The 23,549-nt window shown below is 44.4% G+C and overlaps 2 protein-coding genes and 1 non-coding gene across 10 annotated transcripts in view; 1 reads left to right on the top strand and 2 right to left on the bottom strand.

Annotated features, from left to right (window-relative positions):
* Positions 1-8,124, bottom strand: part of Elf1 (E74 like ETS transcription factor 1) — a 96,312-nt gene extending 88,188 nt beyond the window's left edge. For all 4 annotated transcript variants that reach the window (XM_087586701.1, XM_087586708.1, XM_087586717.1 and 1 more), the window contains exon 1: positions 7,682-8,124. The gene's annotated coding sequence lies outside the window, so the exon portion shown is untranslated. The remainder of the gene's footprint in view (positions 1-7,681) is intronic.
* Positions 7,580-7,651, bottom strand: Trnae-uuc8 (transfer RNA glutamic acid (anticodon UUC) 8). Its single transcript has one exon. It is a non-coding gene; the product is annotated as a tRNA-Glu (tRNA).
* Wbp4 (WW domain binding protein 4) overlaps positions 7,779-23,549 on the top strand; it is a 27,961-nt gene continuing 12,190 nt past the window's right edge. The window contains exons 1-9 of one of the 5 annotated variants that reach the window (XR_015637847.1): positions 7,779-7,895; positions 8,173-8,368; positions 8,882-8,954; positions 11,965-12,027; positions 12,107-12,230; positions 15,761-15,934; positions 17,687-17,733; positions 18,374-18,449; positions 21,063-21,195. Coding sequence is in view for 3 of the 5 variants with exons in the window: in XM_087584806.1 (XP_087440932.1) it covers positions 8,367-8,368; positions 8,882-8,954; positions 11,965-12,027; positions 12,107-12,230; positions 15,761-15,934; positions 17,687-17,733; positions 18,374-18,449; positions 21,005-21,195 (750 nt within the window). In the remaining 2 variants the exon portion in view is untranslated. 5 annotated transcript variants of the gene reach the window in all.

The following is a 23,549-nucleotide window of genomic DNA, read 5'->3' as shown; positions in this document are numbered from 1 at the left end:
TAAAAAATCCCAATCCATCTCTGCTAGAGTTATTGTTGCAAGGGGAAAACCTGCATTCCTTGCACAGATGAACAAGGCAGGTGTGAAAGTGAAGGGTGCACGACTACAGCAAGCGCTGCATGGTCAAAGGCAGATGACCAGAGCAGCCTGTGTGTGGAGGCCACAGCAACCAGAGCAGCCTGTGTGTGGAGCCCACAGCAACTAAACACTCTTGCTTGGTACTGCTGACAATCAGTAAAATAGTAGTAGCAAAAGTCACTAAAGAGGGGAAGAAAACATAGATGTATATCTAATATTATTGACCCTCAGAACTCACATGAAAAGGTATCAACTCAGTAAATTGTCCTGTGATCTCCACACGATCATAGCACGCATATGCTTCCCTCAGAATAATTTAAAATGTGAACTATGTATGACAGTATACCTGTTAGGCCTCTTAAGCACTTGTCTTTGCCTTCTGGATGGCAGTGAAGGGTCTCACTACGCAGGCCTGTGTGTCCACAGTGGCCGCCAGCACAGTTCACGTGATACGCCTGCTGCCTTAAGCACCTGTGTGCTTCTCTCACTTAAAGTCCTACATTTTAAACATTGTCTACCTCACTCGAAAGCAAAAGTTACTTATTGATTGTAAAATATAAGCCATACTTCTAGCAAAAGTTAACTGTGAAATGTCACCTACAATCCTACACATTTGCTTTGTTAAATCAAGCCAAGCACTGACCATCTATTACCATGTTCACTGTGCCACACTATAGAGAAAACCACTCAGAAATATTTAAGTGTCAAAGATCCTTAACACTTAGAGCTGCAGTTACCCCAGTAACAAAAGCTCATGTCCCTAAGGTAGGTGCCAGGTGCCTTGTGGGAGGGATGAGGATTCAAGGAACACTTCAGCTAGCTTTAGCTTCCTTGGTGTAGATTTCAGAACACTTAATGATCACTGGCCTGGATCATCACTCCAGCCCACTCAGACTTTACACAATTTCAACACTAAGTGCCTACACCCCACCCATGCTGACACCTCAGGGAATTCAAGCGTGTACGCCATTTACGACATCGTGGACTGTAAACAACTCGTCTGCTGGCAAAGTTATTTTGTGTGGTCCAGGCCTGGCCATTTCCTGAGCTGCAGAAGGCAAGTTGAGTCTTTCCCAGTCCCCACTTCCTTTTAAGTCAGTTTACCACACTTTAATTCTAAAACAGACTTATTTTAAACAAACAACATATAATATTCAAACCCCTTTATGTAAGTACCATTAAGGGCATCCAACATGAAAGAATTTTTACCCAAACAACAAAATATAAGAAGCCACATTCATCTAGGGGAGAGGAAGTCTAGAGGGCAATTCCACGTATATTATAAAATAGTACTTGATAAAAATCAGTATCTGAACTACAAAGTGAGACCCTATCTCAAAACAAGAAAAAAATCAGTACAGGTTTTTTTGTTTTGTTTTAATATTTTAGATAGACCTCACCTACCACAGTGACTTTAAAGAAACAAAGTGTGAGGAGAATGGCGGCCCTCGTCCTATTAGTTGGTTCACTAAGGCAGTAGAACAACTTCAAACCCACGGACGGCCAGGGCTACACAGCCAGCTCCAGGCTGGCCTGGGTTAGACAGAACCTGTCTGTCTCAAAATAAAAAAACAACATGCATACCCAGTAAAATAAATTTAAAAAACCAAACTCATTAAGTTTGTGGTGCAAAGAAACTTACCACCTGAACAGCAGGCTAGGGTTTTGTCTCTGTCGTTTCAAGTCAGGGTCTCACAATGTTGCCTTGGCTGGGTGGGAGCCCTCTATGTACACCGGACTGGCCTCGACTCACAGAAATCCACCTGGCTCTGCCTTCAGAGCTTTTTGAAAGCTACTGTATTTGCATTCCCTTTGTGCAAAAGCCTCAGAAGATGAGCTTTAAGCTTTCTAGTTAATAAGCATGCCCACATACACCGAGGTAGAAGAACTACAGCCAGTTATAAAATCACTGATTTCAAATGAATGAGGCTTTCCTTTAACTCCCGAAGTTCTAAATCACATGTCCACAGGGTGGCAGTGTCAAGGTCTTCACTTGGTTCCTGGAGCAAATTTGAAGTGTGCAAAAAGCAACCCACCTCATGATGTGCAAACCAATTACGATCCAGTGTGTGCAAAACCTGCCTGGCGATCAGAAAACAAAACCGCCCTTCATTTCCCCATTGCTCTCAATGGGATTTACTTTCTGACGTCTCAAATATTTCCTTCAGGCAAGTCTTTGAACCTGATCTTTCTGTTGTGTTGCAGCCACACTAAGGGAGGGCCCAGAAGCAAGCAGAGAAGCCGGTTTGTCACTGCACTGGTGCAGGGAAAGTGACAGTAGATACTGGCAAGGGAAGGTGTGGGAGGCCACCACAGATTCGCTCTCCAGTTGACCCTGCACAGTGCTATCAAATTAACCTCATTAGCTCACATTCCCAGAAATCCACTTTCCTAGCAAGGTAAACTCCTTTAATTCCAAATTCCAAAACCTCTCAAACTTGTCAAGAATCAAGAAGATTCCTGGCATGAACTGTTGTCAACAGACTTTGTAACCTGGCCTTCAGACACTCAGTTGCTTCCTGACCAGCCGCAGATGACATGCTCCAAGTCTGGTGAAAGAAAGGAAAAAAGTCAAAGTCCCCAGCCCAGAGTCACACTGCTGACAGGACAGGGCTAGGGCAAAACACACATTCCATAGGGACAGGGATCGGCTACTAGAAAACCCTAGAGGCTGAGGAGGGCCGGGAAGAGGTTGCAGAACTTGTTAGAGCTCTGACATGATTCCCCACGGACCCTAAGCTATTGCTGCAACCTGGTTTCCCACTCCTATCCTACTATCCCACACTTCAGCCAAAATGTGCTACAGCTTTAATGTGCTTCTGCTCCTGCCTGCTTCCTCTGCAAGCCTTGTCTCCCACCCCATCTGAATCATGAGAGCCTGGCTCTCTTCACTACCCTTCTCAAAGGTTGCTTCCCACAAGGGGCCTGTGCCATTGCTCACAGATGTGAAAGTCCGAGCCCTTTAAGTGCTTGGGCCGTTAGTTTAGTGTGAGCATCTCTCACACTGTACGCTGTCACAGTTACCTGTGAATTTCATGTGACCCCTTGCATGGATTACTTCGAGTATGTACTGCATTATCAGAACAATCTAGGATTCATCTCTCTACTCATCAAATATTTTACCATTATTTTAAGGTAAGTAATATCCAAACGGCAAACATACTCAGAGATAAAATATCCCATAGGCTTCTTTTACTTCAATCCTTTTTAATAGTTTTTGCCAGCACATAACACAACTTAAGAAATAAAGTCTACAATTCCATGCTTTTCTGTATATTTATACAGTTGTATAACCAACTAAAATCTAATTTTATAGTCTTTCAGTACCTAAACATAAGTACATTATCAGGTACCCCTACCCCAACCCAGTCTCTTCTCTACTTCAAAGCAAGCATTCTTTATAAAAATTGTCTGCCGTGGGCATTTTATATAAATGGAATAAAAAACAAAAACTGCTGTTGTTTTGAAACAGGATTTGGCTGACCTAATACTCTCTATGCAGACTGACTAGCCTAGAGCTCAGAGACCCTCCTGCCTCTAACTCCCAAGTGCTAGGATTAAAAGCATGAGTCACACACCACAGGGACTGAACAAGGTGGTCGTTAACACCTTGTTTTTCTCACTAAGCATGATATGCTTGACACTCAAAAGTCCATGCCGTGGTCCAGATTGCCATGCCTGCCTTATCTCCTGCTAGTGTTCCATTGCACAGACAGACACTAAACTCTGGTCCATCCTCGAGCCTTTTCCAGCTTCTGCATATGAGGAAAAGTGCTATAAACATTTACATATAAGTTGTAACTGAGACGTATGTTTTCACTTCCGAGGAACATGTAGTAATTCTGTTTACTATTTTAAGGAACTGACAAACTTTCCCAATTGACTACACCATTACACATTTGCACCAACAATGTGTGCAGTTCCAACCTCTCTGTGGTATAAACTGAGCAGGACTGATCTCACTACACAGTGCCCTTTTCCTCATACTACCCTGATGAAATAAAAGAAACAGGGGGGACTCGGAGGGGGGGTTGCTTCAGTGGTTAAGAGCAGTTGTTGCTTTTAAGAGGACCCAGGTTCAGTTCTTAGCATCCAGTGGTGACTCACAACCATCCTGATTTCAGTCCTAAAGGAATTCAACAACCTCCTCTGACCTCTGCGGGCACCAAACGCCCCTCGTGGAACACATGCATTCGTGTGGGAGGATGCTCATACAAATAAAGGAAATCTTTTTTAAAATTTGAAAAAGGGCCAGGGAAATGGCTCAGTAGACAAAGGTACCAGAGCCAAGGCTGACACCCGGAGTCTCCCCAGGGGTCCATGTGGTAGAGGGAGAACTGAGTCCTACAAGTTGTCCTCTGAACAGAGGGGTGGAGGAGGGAAGGGAGAAAGAGAGGGAGGGAGGGAGGGAGGGAGTAAGAGAAAATATTCTTTTAGTTTAAAAAAGGTCTACAGGTTAACTGCAGCCAAAAGCAAGCAAGGGAAGAAAACATGAACAAACAAGAAAGGTAAATTAAGCAGAAAGTAGCTAAAAAAGAGAGAGACTGGCTGATGTGTCCAGACAGCTATTCATGGTCTAGAGAGAACACCTTAGCCACTGGCAACCTAATGAAAGAATCTTCAGACATTTATCCAGTATATCTTCCCAACTATTCAGGAATTATCAAGGTGTGTAAGGGACACCTGCAATTCACTGCCATAATTTAAACCCAGACTTCATAAGGTCTAATTAATTGCTACTCCATTCTAGTCATCTGTAAATATTCAACGCCCAAACATAAAACCTACAGGCACACAATAGCCTGCGTGTTCCTCTATTGTCCGAGTCTTCTGAAGTAAAATTTCTTATTTCACATCACATACCACAGCCACATTCAGGCTTTTCAGAGACGAACTGGGGTGTGACACATCTGCTAACCTGGGCTTATGACAATAAGGATCAGTCTCACAGTAACAATAACACAGAACAAAGAGTCAAAAATGTTTGCAGACCTCTCCTGATATAAAAGGTCGATCCTTGATTAAAGGAGCATGTAACCTACTCAAAATTACAAACTTTGAGATTCCTGCCTCTCTTCTTGCTCTGCCACCGGCTGCCTCCAGCACGTGCCTACTGAACCCTACTTCCGGCTAGTCTCCTAGTCCTAGTCCCATCCACCTCAGGTTTTCTGATTTACATTCCCCACTGGGAGAAATCCAACCAGTTCTTCAAGGTGCAGGGCAAGTGCTCCCCCTCTCTCTCCATTTTGCCCTTCCCGGAGCCAAACCTCCACCTCACCTCTAGGAGCAATCCATGTGTCCCTGGGACCCTGCCTGCCTGTTCCCACCTGGCCCAGAGCTAGACAGGGGACATCTTGGGCAGGAATGCTATCACCCTACCACCGTCCTAACTCACCCCAAACGTGCAGTATGCCCACCTGTGATCACTCACTGTTCCATCTATGATAGCACGAGTGTTAGCACCAGTCAAATACTTGCAAACATTAAACAAAGCAGGGGTAGGAGTCTGTTCTTCCAAATCTGGGACAAAGTCTTTAGTGCCTGGTTCTTGATGACATGCGATACAGGAAAGTTGTAGATATAAATTTCTGCTCCCACTATCTGTCCAAGATCTATCTAAACGTTGTGAAGAACACACTGGTATGGAGACCCTAGGGGGCTGCTAGAGAGGTTTGAAGCACTTGTTACTCCTGCTGAGACCAGGGTTTGATTCCCCAGCACCCAAACACGGTGGTTCACCACCATCCGTAACTCCAGTTCCAGGATCTGACACACTGTTCTGACCTCCCTGGGCGCCAGACACACACGTGGCACACACGAAGGCAAACGTACATACACACAAACAATTTTAATGAACATTGTTCTAAAATCTAGTCTGGTGTCATAAGCCTGTGATCTGTGCACCGAAGAGGCAGGAGCAAGGGTAAAAGGGCCTCTTCATCACCACAGAGACTTGGAGGCTACCCTGGGGTGCATGAGAAGAGGTCTGAGCATACCTACCTTACCCTCAACCTCAGAAAGACTCTAAAACAGGCGTTGAGGCAAATGCCTGAAATCCCTCTGCTGAGAGACAGAAGGAGGAGGATCCCAAACCCCAGCAGTTCCAGCTCCAATGAGTTCTAGGCTATCTTGAGCCGCACGGAGAAACCATCTTAATACAACGATGATAAGGTGCTTACGGCTCCAAAGCTAGAAGACACCACTACACTAAGGTCGAAGACCTCCACAAGGTCCCATAGCTAATGACTGGAGCGGAAATGAGATTCTACCCAGCATTACCCACCTGCCTAGAGCGCCTGAACAGCGGGAACCTCAAAACATCGGGGGAGGGAGGGAAGATGTGCATAAACACTCATGTTTTAAATATTTGCTAACGGGGTTTTCTGGTTTTAATTTTTACGAGGAAAAGCCAATTAACCACTAATCGCACAGAACACATAAATAGCTATTTTCAAATTCAGCTGTGCCAGTTAAGGCTATAAAATATTTCGGGAACACACAAACAACCAAAACTTCTGCTCAATAATGGCTCTGACCAGAAACTCATCCGCGGGAGTCAGTTTTTCCTTATTTGCGCCCAAAGGCCCAACAGACTAAACATTACAGCTGCCCCATTTTTCTAATTTCAACTTGCATTTATGATAACGCTTTTGTTTCCTTTACAGCGCTCGGGCTGCTGACACAGCTGGGCCGCTTCTTTGTAATAAACACAGGGCTTCTATATTTAAAAGTACAGTGCAACTTTGTTGTAACATCCCCTCCCCAGTCTCCGGGCTAATTTCTGTCTTCCAAGCTCCACCTCCATCCCATGATTTTTTTTTTTTTTTAAATCAGTGACGCTCCAAACAGCCTCCCGGAAAGCCGGTTCTGTTCTTTCAGACGTCTCATCACAGTGGTATTTTTCTTCTCCGCAGTTTTGCCGTGTGTTTGAAGAGGAAAGAGGAGTTAGAAGGAACATAAGAGGCGTTCTGCAAAGGCCTTGCCTTAAGGCGAGGGCTGCTTGAGGGGCGGGCTGCAGTGCACGCGGCGGGGGTCCCAGGACCGGGCGAGCGATAAGGATCGCCAGGGGACCGGCGATAGGGAGCAGCGGGGGCTGGCGTGCCGAGGGGTCTCCAGCCACTGTTGACAGTAACTGGAGCGCGGCGGGCACGCCCCGGCCCGCCGAGTCGGAAGGGGGCGGCGGAGCAGGGTGTGGACCGAGGGGGCACCCGGGCGGGGGGAGATAAGGCGAGGCCCGAGTTAATCATCACCTCCCGAGTGCCTGGAAAAGTACGGGTTGAGGGCGGGGTGCAGCGGCGGGGAAAGCGAAACTCCTCCCGCATAGCCCGGAGGGCACCGGCCGCTCATCCGGCCTCCGCGAGCTAGTTCCCAGCCCCACTACCAACTACACTGTTTGCTCACAAACTCAACCGAACGCAGACGCTGAAGTTAACCAGAGCCACTAGAAAGCAAAACCAGTTCGTCCAAAGTCGAGTATATTAAGAAAAGAAAAGTTACACTGTTCCCATACCGGGAGTCGAACCCGGGCCGCCTGGGTGAAAACCAGGAATCCTAACCGCTAGACCATATGGGAAGTGCTACTGCGAGCACTGCCGTGACCCACCTGACTAGCGTCAGCGATGCTACCGCTCTGCACGACGCGAGCTGAAGCCGCCCCCGCGGCCGCTGCCCCACTCGCGGGCACGAGCCCGGCGGAGCGCGCGGGCGTGGCGGCGGGGAGGAGCGGGCCGACGCGCCCCTGGAAAGTTCTGAGGCGAAGCCCAGCGCCCCGTGCGCTCCCGGAACCGGCGGCTGCGCCTTTCTTTCTCAGCCGTCAGGTCCGGGCTGCTCCCCGGTCACAGAGCGGGCGGGCAAACCGGCAAAGCCGAGGGCGGCGCCGTCTGTGGGAACAGCTGCGCGCGGCGGGGGTTGCGGGGAGGCGGTCGAACCTCTCGGCCGCGAGCCAACTCGGGAGTGGAGGTTCTGGATCCCGGGAGGCGTGAGACCCGCGGGATGGAGCCTGGCTGGGACGCTCAGGGGCCGCAGCTCCGGTCCCGTCGCGCTTTCGTCCCTTCTGGGTGACCTCAACCCCTTTATACCGACCCCACCTCTCAGGCGCCGCGAGTACCGCCCCGTGGGGGAGGGGAAGAGGCGGTGACACCGCGCGCGCGGATTGGGCCGTCGAGGCTGCCGTAGGCCGCCCGCGGAAACGCCGCGTCGGGGGACGCCGAAGCCCGGAGGTCCAGGCTTTCGCCACCGGCGGACATCAGTGAACGGGCTCGCAGGCTACAGACGGAGCAGCCGCAATCATGTGAGTCGGGACGGGTTGGGCTTGCGTCGCGAGGCGCCCGCGAGCGGCCTCCTCCTCCTCCCGCCCCTCCGCTCGCCCAGGGCTGCCCGACCTGCCAGGCGGGTTCTCTGGGAGAACGCGGCCGCCCTTTCGGCCGGAGCCCCGGACCTGGGTGCTGCCCCCGCCCGCCCGCCCGCCCGCCGGCTCCGGAGGCCAGGGTGACGCTGCGGCTGCAGAAGTCCTGTGGCTTTTCCCAGCCTCGCGTCCCCAGAACAAATGAATTAGCTAGAAGGGCACAGGGAAGGGAAGTACTCTTCTTTGAGACTCGTATTTCTTCATTACCGTGCTGTAGCGAGAAGCCTGTCATTTATCTTAGGGAGAGCAGTTTTCCACGGAATTTAGCTTTACATAAATAGTACATCTGCTTTGTTAAGACAGAAGTCCGTCAACAACCTTATATCCCAGTTTTTAACAAGCATAAAAATTCTCTTTCAATTTTTTTGATAAACTTAAGAGTTGTTTTTCCTTTTTCAGGGCCGACTACTGGAAGTCACAACCGAAGAAATTCTGTGATTACTGCAAGTGCTGGATAGCCGACAATAGGCCTGTATGAAATTTTTAGTAAAATATTCATGTGATGTGTTGCTTTTTTACTACGTAGTGTTTATAAACCATTTTCATGTACAGTGCTCTTTATTCTTCAAAACCTAAAAAGATTTCTTTTGAATCCCCTTATGAAAGCTACAGCCTTCTTTGCATCAATCTAACTTAAGACCAAATTATTTCTGAGGCCTTTGAGGAACTGGACAGTGAGTGGAGTGATCTTGTCCTTGTTTATGGAATACCTGCCCCTTAAGAAGAAAAAAAATTCTACTTTCCCCTGTTCTCCAGAGAGGGGAGAACAGCATTATTTCCTCACGAAATACAAGTATAACAACTGTAATACTCCTTATGATGATACACTTGATCCCACAGGCAGGTTGATTTTGGGGGTTTTTTTTTTTGTTTGTTTGTTTTTCCAAGACTGTTTTCAGACAGCAACTTACTCTAGACCAGGCTAGGCTCAAACTCACAGAGATCCTTGTGCCTCTGCTTTCCAACTGTTGGGAATAAAGGTGTGCACCACCACCTGATTCCTGGATCCAACTTTTGGGGCATAAGAGTCAGCTGGCTTTTTTCCCTTTCAGACATGCCTATTAAGACAAACTACTGTATCAGAAACTGTGGGGACTGGAGAGATGGCCCCGCAGTAAAGAACAACTCCAACTCTTGCCAAGGGTTGGAGGCTAGTTCCCAGGACCCACATAGAAGCTCAAAACTCCCTGTAACTCCAGTTTCAGGGTATCTGACAGCCTCCTGTGACCTCCGTTAGCCACTGTCCCCATGTGGTGCATATGCACTTACAGGAGCATAGACCCACAAGGTAAGTTTTAGAAACCTACAGGGTCAGCAAGGGCAGAGGCTGCTCCCACCTCTAATCCCAGCATTGGGAGGCCGGTCCAAGCAGATCTCTGAGCTCAAGGGCCACCTGTTGTACAGAGTGAGTTCAAGGACAGCCAGGTCTACACAGAAAGCCTGTCTTGAAAAAAAATAAAATAAAATAAAACGAACAGCCGTACAGTATCTTGCCTTATGCATAACCTTACTACTTGGCAGAACTGTTGTACACCACGGAATGATGCCATGGTTTATGCTGCATTCCGTCATTGAACACTGTTAAATCATCTTTGGCTCTGAGAGGAGTGTAGCTCTTCCCTTGGCTTTGCTAGTAGTTGCTGAACATTGTGCATATTTTATTTAGCTTAGGTTAATCCTTACCAAAACTGCCATGAGATTTTAAAACTACATAGATCGAAACAAGTATCCTTCCCTGGAGGTACCTACACAGTAAAATAATTTTAATAAGTTATAAAAATAAATTACCTTTCCAGAGGTCTGTGTGTGTCTCCCCATATATCTAGTGATTTAGCTATTAATGAAAAACAGTATTTAATTTTGAGTGGTGCTTTAATACAGTATTCTTTGTACGGTATAATCAACTGTAAGTAACCCAGTATAGGAACAATAGAGATGACTGTTTGCCTTATGAACTCAAGTTTTAAAGAGGTACTCTGAGGAGTATATTAGAATAGCTTGATTAATGCATTATACAGGACTCAACCGGCCAGACTTTTAGGGGATTTCTTATTTCTTACCACCATCTGTAATTTGTGAGAATTTCTGGTTATTTAAGTAGGTCCAGTGCTCAGTCAGCCATCCCTGTCCCCAGCCATCTAATTAATGCTCCTCTTCAGAAGTCACCTCCCCCTTTTCCATGTTGCCCTTTCATTACTTCTGTGTACGTGTATTTTATTCCATCTTGTTTACAAGGTAGCAGGGTCTTATAACTGAACAGTATCTCCTGAAGGTGTCTCTCATGTCAGTACGTAGACTGTGCTCCTTTCCGTTCAGTAAAGGTCTGTGGGAGTGTGCGCAGTTCACTTAGCCAGTCCCCAGTAGGTAGACTTCAAAGTTTTCGCTACAGACAATACTGCGAAGAGTAACTTTGTTTTATTATATCACTTTGCACAATGTGAGGAATTTTTTAAATTTATTGTACGGTGTGTGTGTGTGTGTGTGTGTGTGTGTGTGTGTGTGTGTGTGTTGGTATGGGTGTTCCCTGGTATGGGAATGATGGGAATGGCAGTGGACAACTTCAGGAGTCTGTTCTTTGATCATGTGGGTCATGGGGGTTGAATCTGGTGGTCAGGTTTGGTGGCAAGCACCTTTACCCACTAAGCCATTTTACCTGCCCAAACAAGGAAGTTTTTAGGTATCTTTCTTAATGTTTTAAAAACCAAGTCTTTTACCTACTTTGGCTCTTTGAAACAGGGTTTCTGTGTGTAGCCCTGGCTATCCTGGAACTACCTCTGTAGATTAGGCTGGCCTCCAACTCAGAGATCTGCCTGCTTCTGCTTCCAGAGTACTTAAAAGATTAAAAGAGAGCCCCACCACTGCCCAGCTAAGACCAAATCTTTAAGGATAATTTTTTATTTCTCTTAGACAGAAAAACAGAACAATGAAGTTTTAGAGGCTTTGCCAGTTTTGACATTTGATGTTGAAAGGTAGTGGGTGGTGTTTTTTTGCTGTTGCTGTTGCTGTGGCTTTTATTTGTTTGGTGATTGTTCTGGTTTGGGCAAATAGGGTTTTTTCGTTATTATCTTTTTGTTTCAAGACGAGCTATCCCATGAGCACATAGCTTCAACTGGCTTGGAACTTGAATGGTCTTCCCAGTGCTAGGCTTACAGGTGTATGCCACTGCCCAACTGCGACGTCTTTCTTTTTGCAAGGCTTCATGTCTCAAGCCCTTCTTATACCCATATTCACTGGGCCAGTCAGGAGAGGACTGTGTGTGTCCTCCCACTGGCGTGGTTGTCCTGGCTCATCCTAAGAACCAGAGAACGCCTGGTGGGAGAGCGCAGTAATCTGCTTCACCACTAGCATCATTTGACACGAGGTCAGTTTGCATTAAACTGGTCATTTCTGTTTTCTGCCATGACCATTTTATATTTCAGCCCTGTGGGTACACTGTTAGTTTACTGTGAATTTAATAATTATTTCCCTTTCTCCTTTTCCAGAGTGTTGAATTTCATGAAAGAGGAAAGAACCACAAGGAAAATGTGGCCAGGAAGATCAGCGAGGTACCCCTGGCGCTTTCTTCTCTTTCCAGGCAATGGTGGTCTCTTCTCTCACTCTTGCCTTCACCTGTGTCTTACACAGATTAAACAGAAAAGCCTGGATAAGGCAAAGGAAGAAGAAAAGGCATCCAAGGAGTTTGCTGCCATGGAGGCGGCTGCCCTGAAGGCATACCAAGAGGATCTGAAAAGGCTTGGCTTGCAGTCAGGTACATTAGCACGCACACCTTGGTTTCCACACAGGAGTTCTGCACTTGCAGTAGTCAGGCCAGTGCTTTCATGAGGTACCACACTCCTATTAAGGGTGGACCCTGAAGTACTTTTGTGCTTGTGCTGGTGCAGGTACTGTAGTGGTTTTGTTGTTGAGATGAAATCTAGCATATTCTGGGGTTGTGTTGAACTCATGAGCCTTCTACCTAGGCCTTCTGAGTACTGAATTTAAAAATTACAAGCACGAGTCACCATGCTGGCTTGTTTTACTTTTTACATTCACTCATTTGTTTATTTCTCTGTATGTTTTCGTTGATGAGTATGTGGAGTGCAGAGAACAGCCCAGAAGAGTCAGTTCTCTCTTTGCACCATGTGGGTTCCAAGAATCAAACTCACGTCATGAAGCTCAGTGGCAAGCACCTTTATGCACTGAACCATCTTGCTAGCCTCTTGATTTGCTTTTAATGCTTCATTTTCTGACACTTTTATTCAGATCAACCACATTACCTTTAGTTACCTAGTCCTAGTTACATCCTAGCTGAATGATTCATTTCTCAAACCTTGGGGTTTCTTTCTCAGACACTCAGTAAGTTACAGGCACTAGTCATTAAAAATCAAAACAAACAAACAAACTTGCATTTTAATTATATTTTCAAAATGGCCGAACCTAAGTTGTAGCTGCTTACATGCTTGGCTACATAACGAAGCAGTTGCTTTTGTAGACAGATAATTGACTTTACCTCAAGCGGGCAGCTTATTGAGGGTTTGAGTAAGGGGTGTTTGTGAGCATCTCTGTTGTTGAGTTTAGGCCCTAGAGCAGGAATTTTTTATGAGCTTTCTTCCATGACAAATTATGTTAGTTACTTTTCTCATGACAAAATGCCTGACAAAACCTCCTATAAGATAGACTGTCAGCCGTGGGTCTCAGGCTCAGAGGCCTCAACCCATCACTACTGCACAGTTCTGGATGCTCCAAATGGACTGTGCACACAATACAGACCAGATGCAGAGAGAGGAGCCCAGAGCCAGAAGGTAGACAAAAACTTAGAAGGACCACCCCATTGATGTCCCTCTACCAGCCAGGCCCCACCTAAAGCCTTCAACAAGCTGGGCACCGTGTCCCTAAGGCACAGAGTGGATCTTGATTGTAGATCCTGTGGAGTGGGTAAGGTGGCCAGATGGTTTTGGTGTTTGCTTTTGAGAACCAGTAACCTTAGTGGGCTTACCTAGACAACATGAATGAGAAGTCAGTCACAGGAGCATGGTGGACCCCAAACACTTGCATCGCCACAGAAGCACATCCCATCATAGGTCGCTGCCTTAGAGACCCTGCACCAGGGAGTCTCTTTTCAGTTAACCGTCCCCTTTCATTTGAGCATGTCCCAAGATCACCTGTTGGGAGCAGCTGGAACTCCATGGAATAGTAGCTAGCATCCCAAGTGAGGAGGAACAGGTCCCCTGAGTCCCCTCCTCCTAGGAAACGTCAGCAGTTCCATTACCCTCCGTGTAATGTTGACCATCACTGTATCACGCTGCTCGATTATTTCATTGCCATGACTGGATTGGGGAGTTCTACCACTACTCCAAGATAGTGGTAGGATAGTCATGTTATACCCAGAGGGAGCAGTCACATTACAACGGCATCTCTATCTCCTGGTTCCTGCAGTCTTTCCACCTCTTCCTCCTGATGGAGGTTTACTGAGCTTTGGAAGAGGAGAGATATGGAAAATCCCTTAATGAGCATTGGGTTGTCACACTTATTCTCAGTGATTTAACCAGTCACCACTCTCCGTGAATAGCCATGGCTATTAAGACGGTGTCTTCTGCTGCTGAGGAGGACTGTAGTAGTGGAACTGTTGGCTATGTGAGTAGCACCTTGTGGTACAACAGGCCAGTAGGGTGGGGCCTTCCTCCTCAATCTGAACCATATATTTCAGCATGAAATGATGCTCTTTAGTTTCTAATAAAAAGAACTCTTAATTATGGGTTTAAGCAGAATATTGCTTTCCTTAAATAAGAACAATTGTCAGCTTAATGCATTCTAATGTTAGTATTTAAGGAAAAGAAGGGGCATATGTTTCAAGAAGCCATTTATTTAATAATGATTGAGAGTTCAACTTGCTGCAAACTCACTATGTGATGTCAGACACATTCCTGGGTTCTGGGATTACAGACCTGGATCACTGCCCTCAACTGAAGAGCAAGTGTTTTCAGAGAAAAACTTAGATAGCTGTGTTTCTGGAGAATTGGAGAAGTATTGTTGAAAACGCATGTCATTAATTCACTCATAGATAGATGAAGGAGGGAGGAAGAAAGAAAGAAAAAAGAAAGATTGATTGATTCCATTTTGATGCTCCTGGCTGTCCTGGAGCTCACTATGTAGACTCATAGAGCTCCGTCATGCCTAACTTGACCTGAAATTTATATTGTGAAGAAATGAGACACCATTGGGAACTGGCTGAATAGTTTTGCCTTTGTAGTTTGTTGTTGACATGTCCCAGCATTCTAGCACCCCATTCCTGTTGTCATCAGCATTGGCCTTTGTTGGTGTAGGCAGGATATCCGTCTTAAACAGGATTTCATGTAGCCCAGGCTGGCCAAGAACCCTTGGCCACTGAAGATGGTCTTAAAGTCCTGAGCCTCCTACCTGTGCAGCCCACGTACTGGGAGGCATACACAATCACTCTCAGTTTCCTAATGCCTAAGTACATAAGCCTTCCAGGAAAAAAAAGCACCAGGAGGTCAGTTGACTCTGTGTCTGGCCTGTTCTCTTTAGGTTATATGTTTGCTTATTTCCACATCAATTCTTCACTGCTGGCTTCCTCCTCCCTCAGGACTGGAGGTCTATCCCAGGGCCTGTGCATGTTAGGCAAGCACCCTACTGCTAAGTTATATACCAGACATGGTTTTGTTTTAGATGAATTTTAGAGTAGGTTGTGGGTTAATTCGTCTTGTTCTTTGTTTTCTTCTTAGTATGCTGAGATTAAACCTACAGCCTTGGGCACTCTTGGTAGGTGTACTACCACTGGGCCGCACACACTCCCCAGACCCTTTTAGTGTTTGGTAGAAGTAAATAACCCTTATTAAACTCCCCTTATTTATTCTTGCATGATTGCATCTTAGATAACATCATGATAATATGTTTTGTTCCCAAAGAGAATCTTGTCACATTTTTTTGTTTCGTTTTTTAAAGCATTGTTTACTTGTCATTTGTGAGTACACTGTAGCTGTCTTCAGACACACCAGAAGAGGGCATCAGATCCCATCACAGATCCCATGTGCTTGCTGGGAATTGAACTCAGGTCCTTTGAAACAGCAGCCAGTGGCCTTAATCTCTGAGCCATCTCTCCAGCCCATTTGATTTGTTTTGTTATATTTTAAAATGTTTTTCTAGGCCAGCCTCAAACACATAGTTGTCTATCCTCAGCCTCCTGAGAGCTGGAATTACAGGTATGGCTGGCTTTGCCAGGTTTCTGAGTGATAGACCGTTTTCAAAGGTAAAGTTACCTGTCTTTATCTTTTTTCCTAGACATTTCAGAGCCAACTATATCACCAGTCACCAACACTGTCCAGCCCACCCCTACAGCAAATCAACAGAAAGAGAAGAAAAAGAAGAAGAAAAAGAAAGAGGCTTCTAAGGGTAGATGGGTGGAAGGCGTAACAGCCGACGGCCACTGTTACTATTATGATCTCGTCACAGGAGGTATGCTAGTGAAGCAGGCTACAGGGAAATCAAAAATGCGACTTTTTTTATTTAATATAGAATATGTTAAGCAGTGAGAAACTGTAACTTCATTTTTACCACAAAGCTTAGAATTGTGTGTGTGTGTGTATGTGTATGTGTGTGTTATGGTGATGCACACTCTATAATTTCAGCATTCAGAAAGCTAAGACAGAAGGATTGAAATGAGGCAAGAGACTGGCCAAGAGTGCATAGTGAGATGATCTAGGCCAGCCTGGAGTACAGGGTAAGACCCTGTCTCAAAGAGAAGGAAAAAAAAAAAAAATGAGGAGTGTCCCGCTTATTGAGAATCAGTGTTGTGACTAACCTTACACAGTACTTACAAATACACTTTCTGTTTTCTCAATAAAAAAGTTGAAACTATACAGAAATACAACACTTTACCTCAAGGTAAACTATTCATATCTGTGTCATAACCAATAAGGGTCTTGAAATAAAATCAGAAAAGGTTTTCTAACTAACTAGAAGCCTTTGGAAGCCAGAAGCTGATTTCTGTTTTGTATAGCTGTCTTGATTGACTACTTAAATTTTTCTGTTTGGGCTGATGAAATGACTCAGTGGGAAAAGTACCTACCTCCTTGCCTGACAACCTGACTTCAGTCCCCAGAACCCACAAGGTAGGAGAAAACTGTCTCCCACAAGTTGTCCTCCAGTCGCAATACAAATACACCAAACATAAATGCAATGCCCTAGAAGAGACTCTAGTGTCTCAGCCTCTGAGCCATCTTCCTAACCCCAGTAGTAATAATTTCTAACAGTTTATTTGCATTGGGTCTTAAATGAAATGCACGTTGTAGTGAACAGTAAGTCAACCAGAAGTAGACACTTGGGAGGAGCAGCTTATTTTTGTTTTGTTTTTCAGACTCACTTTGCAGCTCTTGTTCTCTCTCGTCATGTGCCTCCTTTCCTCACCTGGTCCTACTTAACTCCTTTGTGATTTCTTCATTCTTCATCTCTCTCTCTCTTCACCCAAGAAAACAGAATGCCATCCCTTTCCTCTAAAAGCTACTAAATTGACCCATTTCCACACAGGAGAAGTGAGACATAAAGAACTAACTGGTCCTTAATACTGAATACGTGAAGGAGGAGGAAAGAAAAGGCCTCAAAAGACAGGGTCTCACTGTGTAAACCTGGTGGCCTGAGATTCACAGAGGTCTGTCTGAAGTTAAGGCCACTTATCAAAGAAAGCGTTTAAATGGGGCCCATGGACCCAGAAGGTGCAAAGCCCATAACCATCGTGGAGAAAGCATGTGTAGCAGCAGCATGGCCACAGGCAGGCATGGTGCTGGAGCAGTATCTGAGAGCTTACATCTCATCCACAGTCGGGAGGCAGAAAGCAAGCAAACTGGAAATGCTGTAGGCTTTTGAAATCTCAAAGTCCGTCCCCAGCAACACACTTCCTCCAACAAGGCCACACTTCTAATGCTTCCCATATAATTCCACCAGCTGGGGACCCAAGTCTTCAATTTTTGAGCCTCTGGGGGCCATTCTCATTTAAACTACCACGGTAGGCAAGACTTCTTACAGAAAAATTAAAGATCACATAAAGATAGTACAAATAAATTAATAAACTACCAAATATAAACTCCCTAATCTCAATAAACTATTTTGTAGTGTTTTGTATATGACTTGCCTGTGGGTTTTACCTAATTAAATTTTGGTGACTTGTTTTATTTAAGAGCATAATAATTTTATAATGTATTTTGTTTTAAGCATCTCAGTGGGAAAAGCCAGAAGGATTTCAAGGGAACTTAAAAAAGGTAACTGTAGCATTATGTCTTTGCTTTATTCTTTCAAGTGATTGGCTTCTGGGGGTGGGTGAGTTTTGCCAGCGCTCTACCATAAGTTAAACAAATTTCTAGACTAGTTGCTGTGGCTTTTTGTAGAATTTTGTTAAGCAAATTTATTTCCAAATAAGCAGTTTCTCTCCAGCTCCAACCTGGCTTCTTTCTATAATACTGCCGTTAGTGTGCTGAGTAGAGACGGAACAGGGATAGCTACACGTGCGGGCACGCACACACACAAACACACACGCCCAAGCGCGCATACACACCTACACACACACACACACACACACACACACACACACACACACACACACACACACACACACACACACACACCCTAACCCTATTGAGGATAAATATTATCCATTGTTTGGCAGTCATCTATTGTTCACATGTCTTCCCAACTGGCCAGAGTTCCTGGCTTTGAGAGGTGGGACAGTCTGTTTGGAAGTTGATGGTGACTAACAGAAACCAGACTGTTGCCCTGATCTTTCTCACCTCTTCTGACTCCCAGAGGCCAGGCAGAGAAGAAAGGACAGCCACATTTGCCTTAGTTATTCAGTAGGGAGCCACTGTCATTGTTTTCAGTGCATTGTTTTTTCCTTCCTATTAGACAGCAGCGAAGGCCATTTGGGTAGAAGGTTTAAGTGAAGATGGCTACACCTATTACTATAATACAGAAACAGGAGGTGAGTGTTGTCTTGGATTATTTTAACTTAAAATTGTACCCAAAACTGTGTATGAGCTAATATATCAGCTAAACTTGAAAACTTGGATAAGAATTTCTATAGGAAGTATATATTATCTTTTATAAGGGATACTTAAAACCTTTCTATTATATAATGTGTTGTACTATGCATCCATGTTGTTCCTTTTTTTTTTTAATGTGTATAGCTATTTTGCCTACATGAATTTATGGTCACCACATGTGAGCTTGGTGCTCAAGGAAGCCAGAGGAAAGCATTGGACTTTCTGGAACTGGAGTTATGGTTGGCTCGAGACACCATGTGGTGCTGGAGTTGAACCCAGGGCCTCTGAGAGCAGCCAGAATTAACTGCTGAGCCAGTTTCCTATGTCCAATTAATGTTATTCATAATTAGGCATTTTCAAATTTTAAAGTCTTCAATTGTAAAAATCACTGAGTCTTTTGATTGATTTAATAATTTCCCTTCTGAGTGTCTACAGTTATCACCTAGCTCAGCCTTTGTCATGGTGAGGAGCAGACTTGAGACCTAAAGCATGCAAGCATGTGCACTCACTCTCACTGATCTACACCACGGCCTTCACCATTTTCTTCTTTAAAAAAAATAAAATGAAACTGGTGTTAGAGATGTCACTAACATGTAATTGTGGCGTTACAGAAATGGTATGGGGGCTAGGAACGTAATTTGTTGGGTACAGTGCTTCCCATCCAAATATGAGGACCTGAGTTAAAATTCCCCAGCATTTCCATGGTGAGGTATGGAAGCAAGCACTCGAAACCCCAGCACCGGGTGAGCAGAGATGGGCAAACCCCAGGGCTTGTTGGCTAGCCAGTCTAGGTTCAGTGGAAAACCCTACCGAGAGAGAGAGAGAGACAGACAGAGACATGGATGGATGGATGGATGGATGGATGGATGGATGGATGGATGGATGGACGGACGGACGGACGGACGTAAGGTGGAGAATGATAAGGGAAGATACCAGAAGTAGTCCTCTGGCTTCTACATACAAATGCATAGGCAAACACATCCACACATAATACATACACCTATAAGCATATACATACCATATACTCACAAGACAAAAACAGGCGTAATCAAACATGCCTATAATCCTATCACTAGGAAATTGGAGTCCGGAGGAACTCCTATCACACAAAGCAAAAAAATAAATTCTTAGAAAATCACAGAGTTTCTCAGTTAAGTCTTGCTGTTACTTTTCTGACTTATGAGACCATCTCTACCTGGCCTCCAGCTCAATTGGTGGCTTCAATTGAAGTCTTGACGCTGCTGCTTCTCAAGGGCCACAGTTACAGGACTATGCCACCATACCCAGCTAGTCTTCAATGTTTCCTAATACCTGGATTTTTATTTTAAATAGCCTTTTTTTTTCTCCCAGCATATATCTTATGTTCAGGTTCATATCCAACAGGACAGGAGAAGAGAAAGCACTAGGGTCAGGGAGCACAGAGGATATTAAAACTTAGCCATGTTGTTGACATTTATGACAATGTACAATGATGGAAGGTTGCCAGTTGGGTAGTTTCTGAGCCACGTACCACTGGGCATGTCCTTGTCAGTCTTCACACTTTCTGCTGTAAGCTTGGTGTCTTCCTTACTCTGTGTTTTAAATGCTTACTACCCACACCCTGGATTACATCTTTTAGGAAGAAATGGCCTTTTAAACCTTCAGATACGAGTGTTGCCTAGTGAAAGCAGTGTTTCTGGACCAGAGAAGTAAAGTATTGGGTCTTTAGAAAGCACATACAGCCTATTAATATGCTAGGCCTTTAGAATTAAATCTAGTCTGACGCAACACACAGCTTCTTATCAGCAAAGTCACTGAGCATCTAGTCATCCTTCAGAAAAAAGAACTATGTTCTCTGGGATTGGGAGGGGTTTAATCCTGATCAGTGTAATTAGTAGCCACTTTTATTCTTGATTGATTGTTAAGTCAGGGTCTTACTTTGTAGCTGACTGATCTGAATCATGCAAACCAGGCAGAACTTGACTCAGAAATCCTCTCCTCTGTCTCATAGTCTCCTTCACTCTTAAAATTGTCTTGATTGGGAACAAATTGTATATTTTTTTTCCCTTATATTAAACTAAAAGTAGAGAGAAGAAGAAACATCATTTCTTTAAAAGCACAGTGAACACTAGATGGAGGTGGAGTTCAGCCAGTTGAGAGTCCTTTACTGTTAAAGTAGCCTATTCAGATTGAACTCCAGACAATCTCTGTGAGAAGTTCCTGGAAATAATACTGTAAAGTCAGAGTCACTATGTTTCTTGAAATTGTTTTCAGATAAACTGAAGATTTTTAAAACTATACCCATTTCCCAAGTTCTTTTCTATTTAGAGTTAGTTTATGAGTTTGGTTAAGTGCAGACTGTCCTAAATTTTGTGAACAATAAAAGAATAAGCTCTTTCTTGATAAAATATAAATATAAAAATGCATTATTTAGTAATAGTAGATGATAAAAAGTGTTGTATTGCTGAGAAGTATTGCTAAATGAGTAATACAGTTATTAAAATGTGTTGAGCAGAATCCAAATGGGAAAAGCCTGATGATTTCATTCCACATGGTGGTGATGTGCTTTCTAGTAAGGACAGTGAAAAGTTACCTGACACCCTAGAAGACTCCAAATCATCCGATTCTCACAGCGATTCTGATGATGAACAGAAGAAAGCGGGAGAGGCCTCTGCAGAAACAAAGAAGCTAATAATCAAGTTTAAGGTGGGTTCTTGCTTTACTTTTCACAGACATTTGTCAGGCTGGTTTTCCCTGGTTTCTGTTACTCCTGGTCAACTCCAATCTGAAAATAGTAAATAGAAAATCCAGAAAAAGCAAATTCATAGCTTTTAACCTGTATGGCATGATGAAATCTTACATTACAGCGTATCGTTTTAGTAGTTTGCCATTTTCTACTGTAGTTAATCTCTTACTGTACCTAACTTATAAACTAGACTTACTGTTATTGGGTGTGTGTGGTTTGATATATGGTGGATTTAGGCATCTACCCAAAGGAGATCTTGAAGTGAATTACTCAAAATAAGGCTAAGGTCAACTGTATTTTGGCATTTGGATAACTGACTACCATTTATCCTTGAGAGCAAAACACTATGCCTAGTTTAGACCTTCTGACCTTTTACTTTTTAAGATGGAAGCCTCATTATGCAGCCCTTACTGGCCCAGGACTCATGTAGACCAGGCTTAGCCTTAAACTGACGAGAGATCTGCCTGCTTCTGCCTCAGGATGCTGGTATTGAAGGCCTGTGCCATTCCATACATCTGTCTTCAAACCTGTAACTTTTAAGAAGTGCTTTAACATTCAGAAAGCTGTCTGGCCAGTGTGCGTACCTAGACTAGAGATGCAAATGCTAATAAACGGCAACCACTAATGTTGTTGTAAAAATATAAAAATAAAACGGTAATGTTGGTCTTTTACCCCGATAGGTCCTCACCTCGGGTGCCCCAAGATATCTGCTAGATATCTTGGTGGAAACACATCCCAGCCGCACACTTTCCTACACTCAAACCCTCACATAAAAGAACATACAACACAATAATCTTTGACCCAGTTGGTAAGCTATAATTGCCCACTTAAACATACAAATCCCAGTACCATCCATCCCTTGAGAACATTAGTAACAACCTGTAAATACACAGAGCAGAATCTTAACATCACCTGCCATCTTGTCCTGCCACAGCTTCTCTGCCCCTCTCTCCCTTAGTCTCCTCCTCTTCCTTCAAACTTCTTTCCCACCCATCCTTCCTTCTCCTCCAGTGACAGGCCTCCTTCTATCCTGTACCTGCCCCTCACCAGTACTTTACAAATTCAATGGGGAAAAGGTTCTGGTCAAGCCACCTGAGTTCTAAATCCTTGACTAGGCAGCTGTCCTTGGGGCAGTGGAATTAGCATCAAAATACAGTAACTTCAGGGCAAACCACAACACACTAACAGTACTTTAAGTTTCAGTTTAAGCTAGCTTAGAAGAATAACTGTGGGTGTTAAACGAGGTTTTTCAGTCCACTTGTTCTGGAGGTGTGAGGGCCGATGTTGGGGCTGAGAAGTGCTCCTGAAGCCAAACATCAGGTATCAGCTTTATCTCCAGGACACACATGATGGAAATGCACACAACCTGAAAATAAGATAACAAACCAAAACTGTTTTAAAAGGGAGCTATGGAGAAGGCTCAGGAGGAAAGGTTCTTGATGGCTGAGTTCGCTCCCTAAGTACCACATGGTGGCATCGGAAGGAAACCGTGGATATTCACATACATATCCACACAAAATACATAGTAAGAATAGAATTTTTAAGAAGTTTAACTTTTTAAAAGGAAAAAGAAGAATAGTTGTATGTCTATTAAATTTAACAATTAAGAAATCCTCAGTGCCCTTCTAAAAGCTTGATCAACATTTTGGGTAGCAGAACTCATAGGGAGTAGAAAAGCAGTTTATAGTTTAGGTGTTGTTTGGATAAGACGTGAAAAATAGAAACAGAGTACTCAATATTAATCACAGCACTTGGGAGGCAGGCAGGCAGATCTCTGAGTTCAAGGTCAACCAGAGCTATGTGGTGATACCCTCTCAAAAAAAAAGTTGAATCAGACTTGGTCGCAAGGTATTGCCAGGTGGTCTTTTAAAGGGAATCCAAAGAAAGAAGGAAAGACTGTCAACCAAAATGGATGGATAGATTAGTCTTGAAGAAGGTTAGCTTTCACTTTCTATGAGGAGTCTGAATACCAAAGGTAGGCACTGGGGGGAGGGGGAGGATGAGAGCAGTGTGCCTTTTACTTATATCTTTCATGGTGTGTGTGTGTGTGTGTGTGTGTGTGTGTGTGTGTGTGTGTGTGTGTCTGTGTGTGTGTGTGTGTGTCTGTGTGTGTATCTGTGTGTATCTGTGTCTGTGTGTATATCTGTATCTGTGTGTGTGTGTGTGGTGTGTGTCTGTGTATTTCTGTGTCTGTGTGTATATGTCTGTGTGTGTGTGTATCTGTCTGTGTATCTGTGCCTCTGTCTGTCTGTGTGTGTGTGTGTGTGTATCTGTCTGTGTATCTGTGCCTCTGTGTGTCTGTCTGTATGTGTGT

The sequence above is a fragment of the Rattus norvegicus genome, chromosome 15, assembly GCF_021556685.1.
Source record: "Rattus norvegicus strain SHRSP/BbbUtx chromosome 15, alternate assembly SHRSP_T2T, whole genome shotgun sequence".
Lineage (NCBI taxonomy): Eukaryota > Metazoa > Chordata > Mammalia > Rodentia > Muridae > Rattus > Rattus norvegicus.
This window is presented reverse-complemented; position numbering and strand designations above follow the sequence as displayed.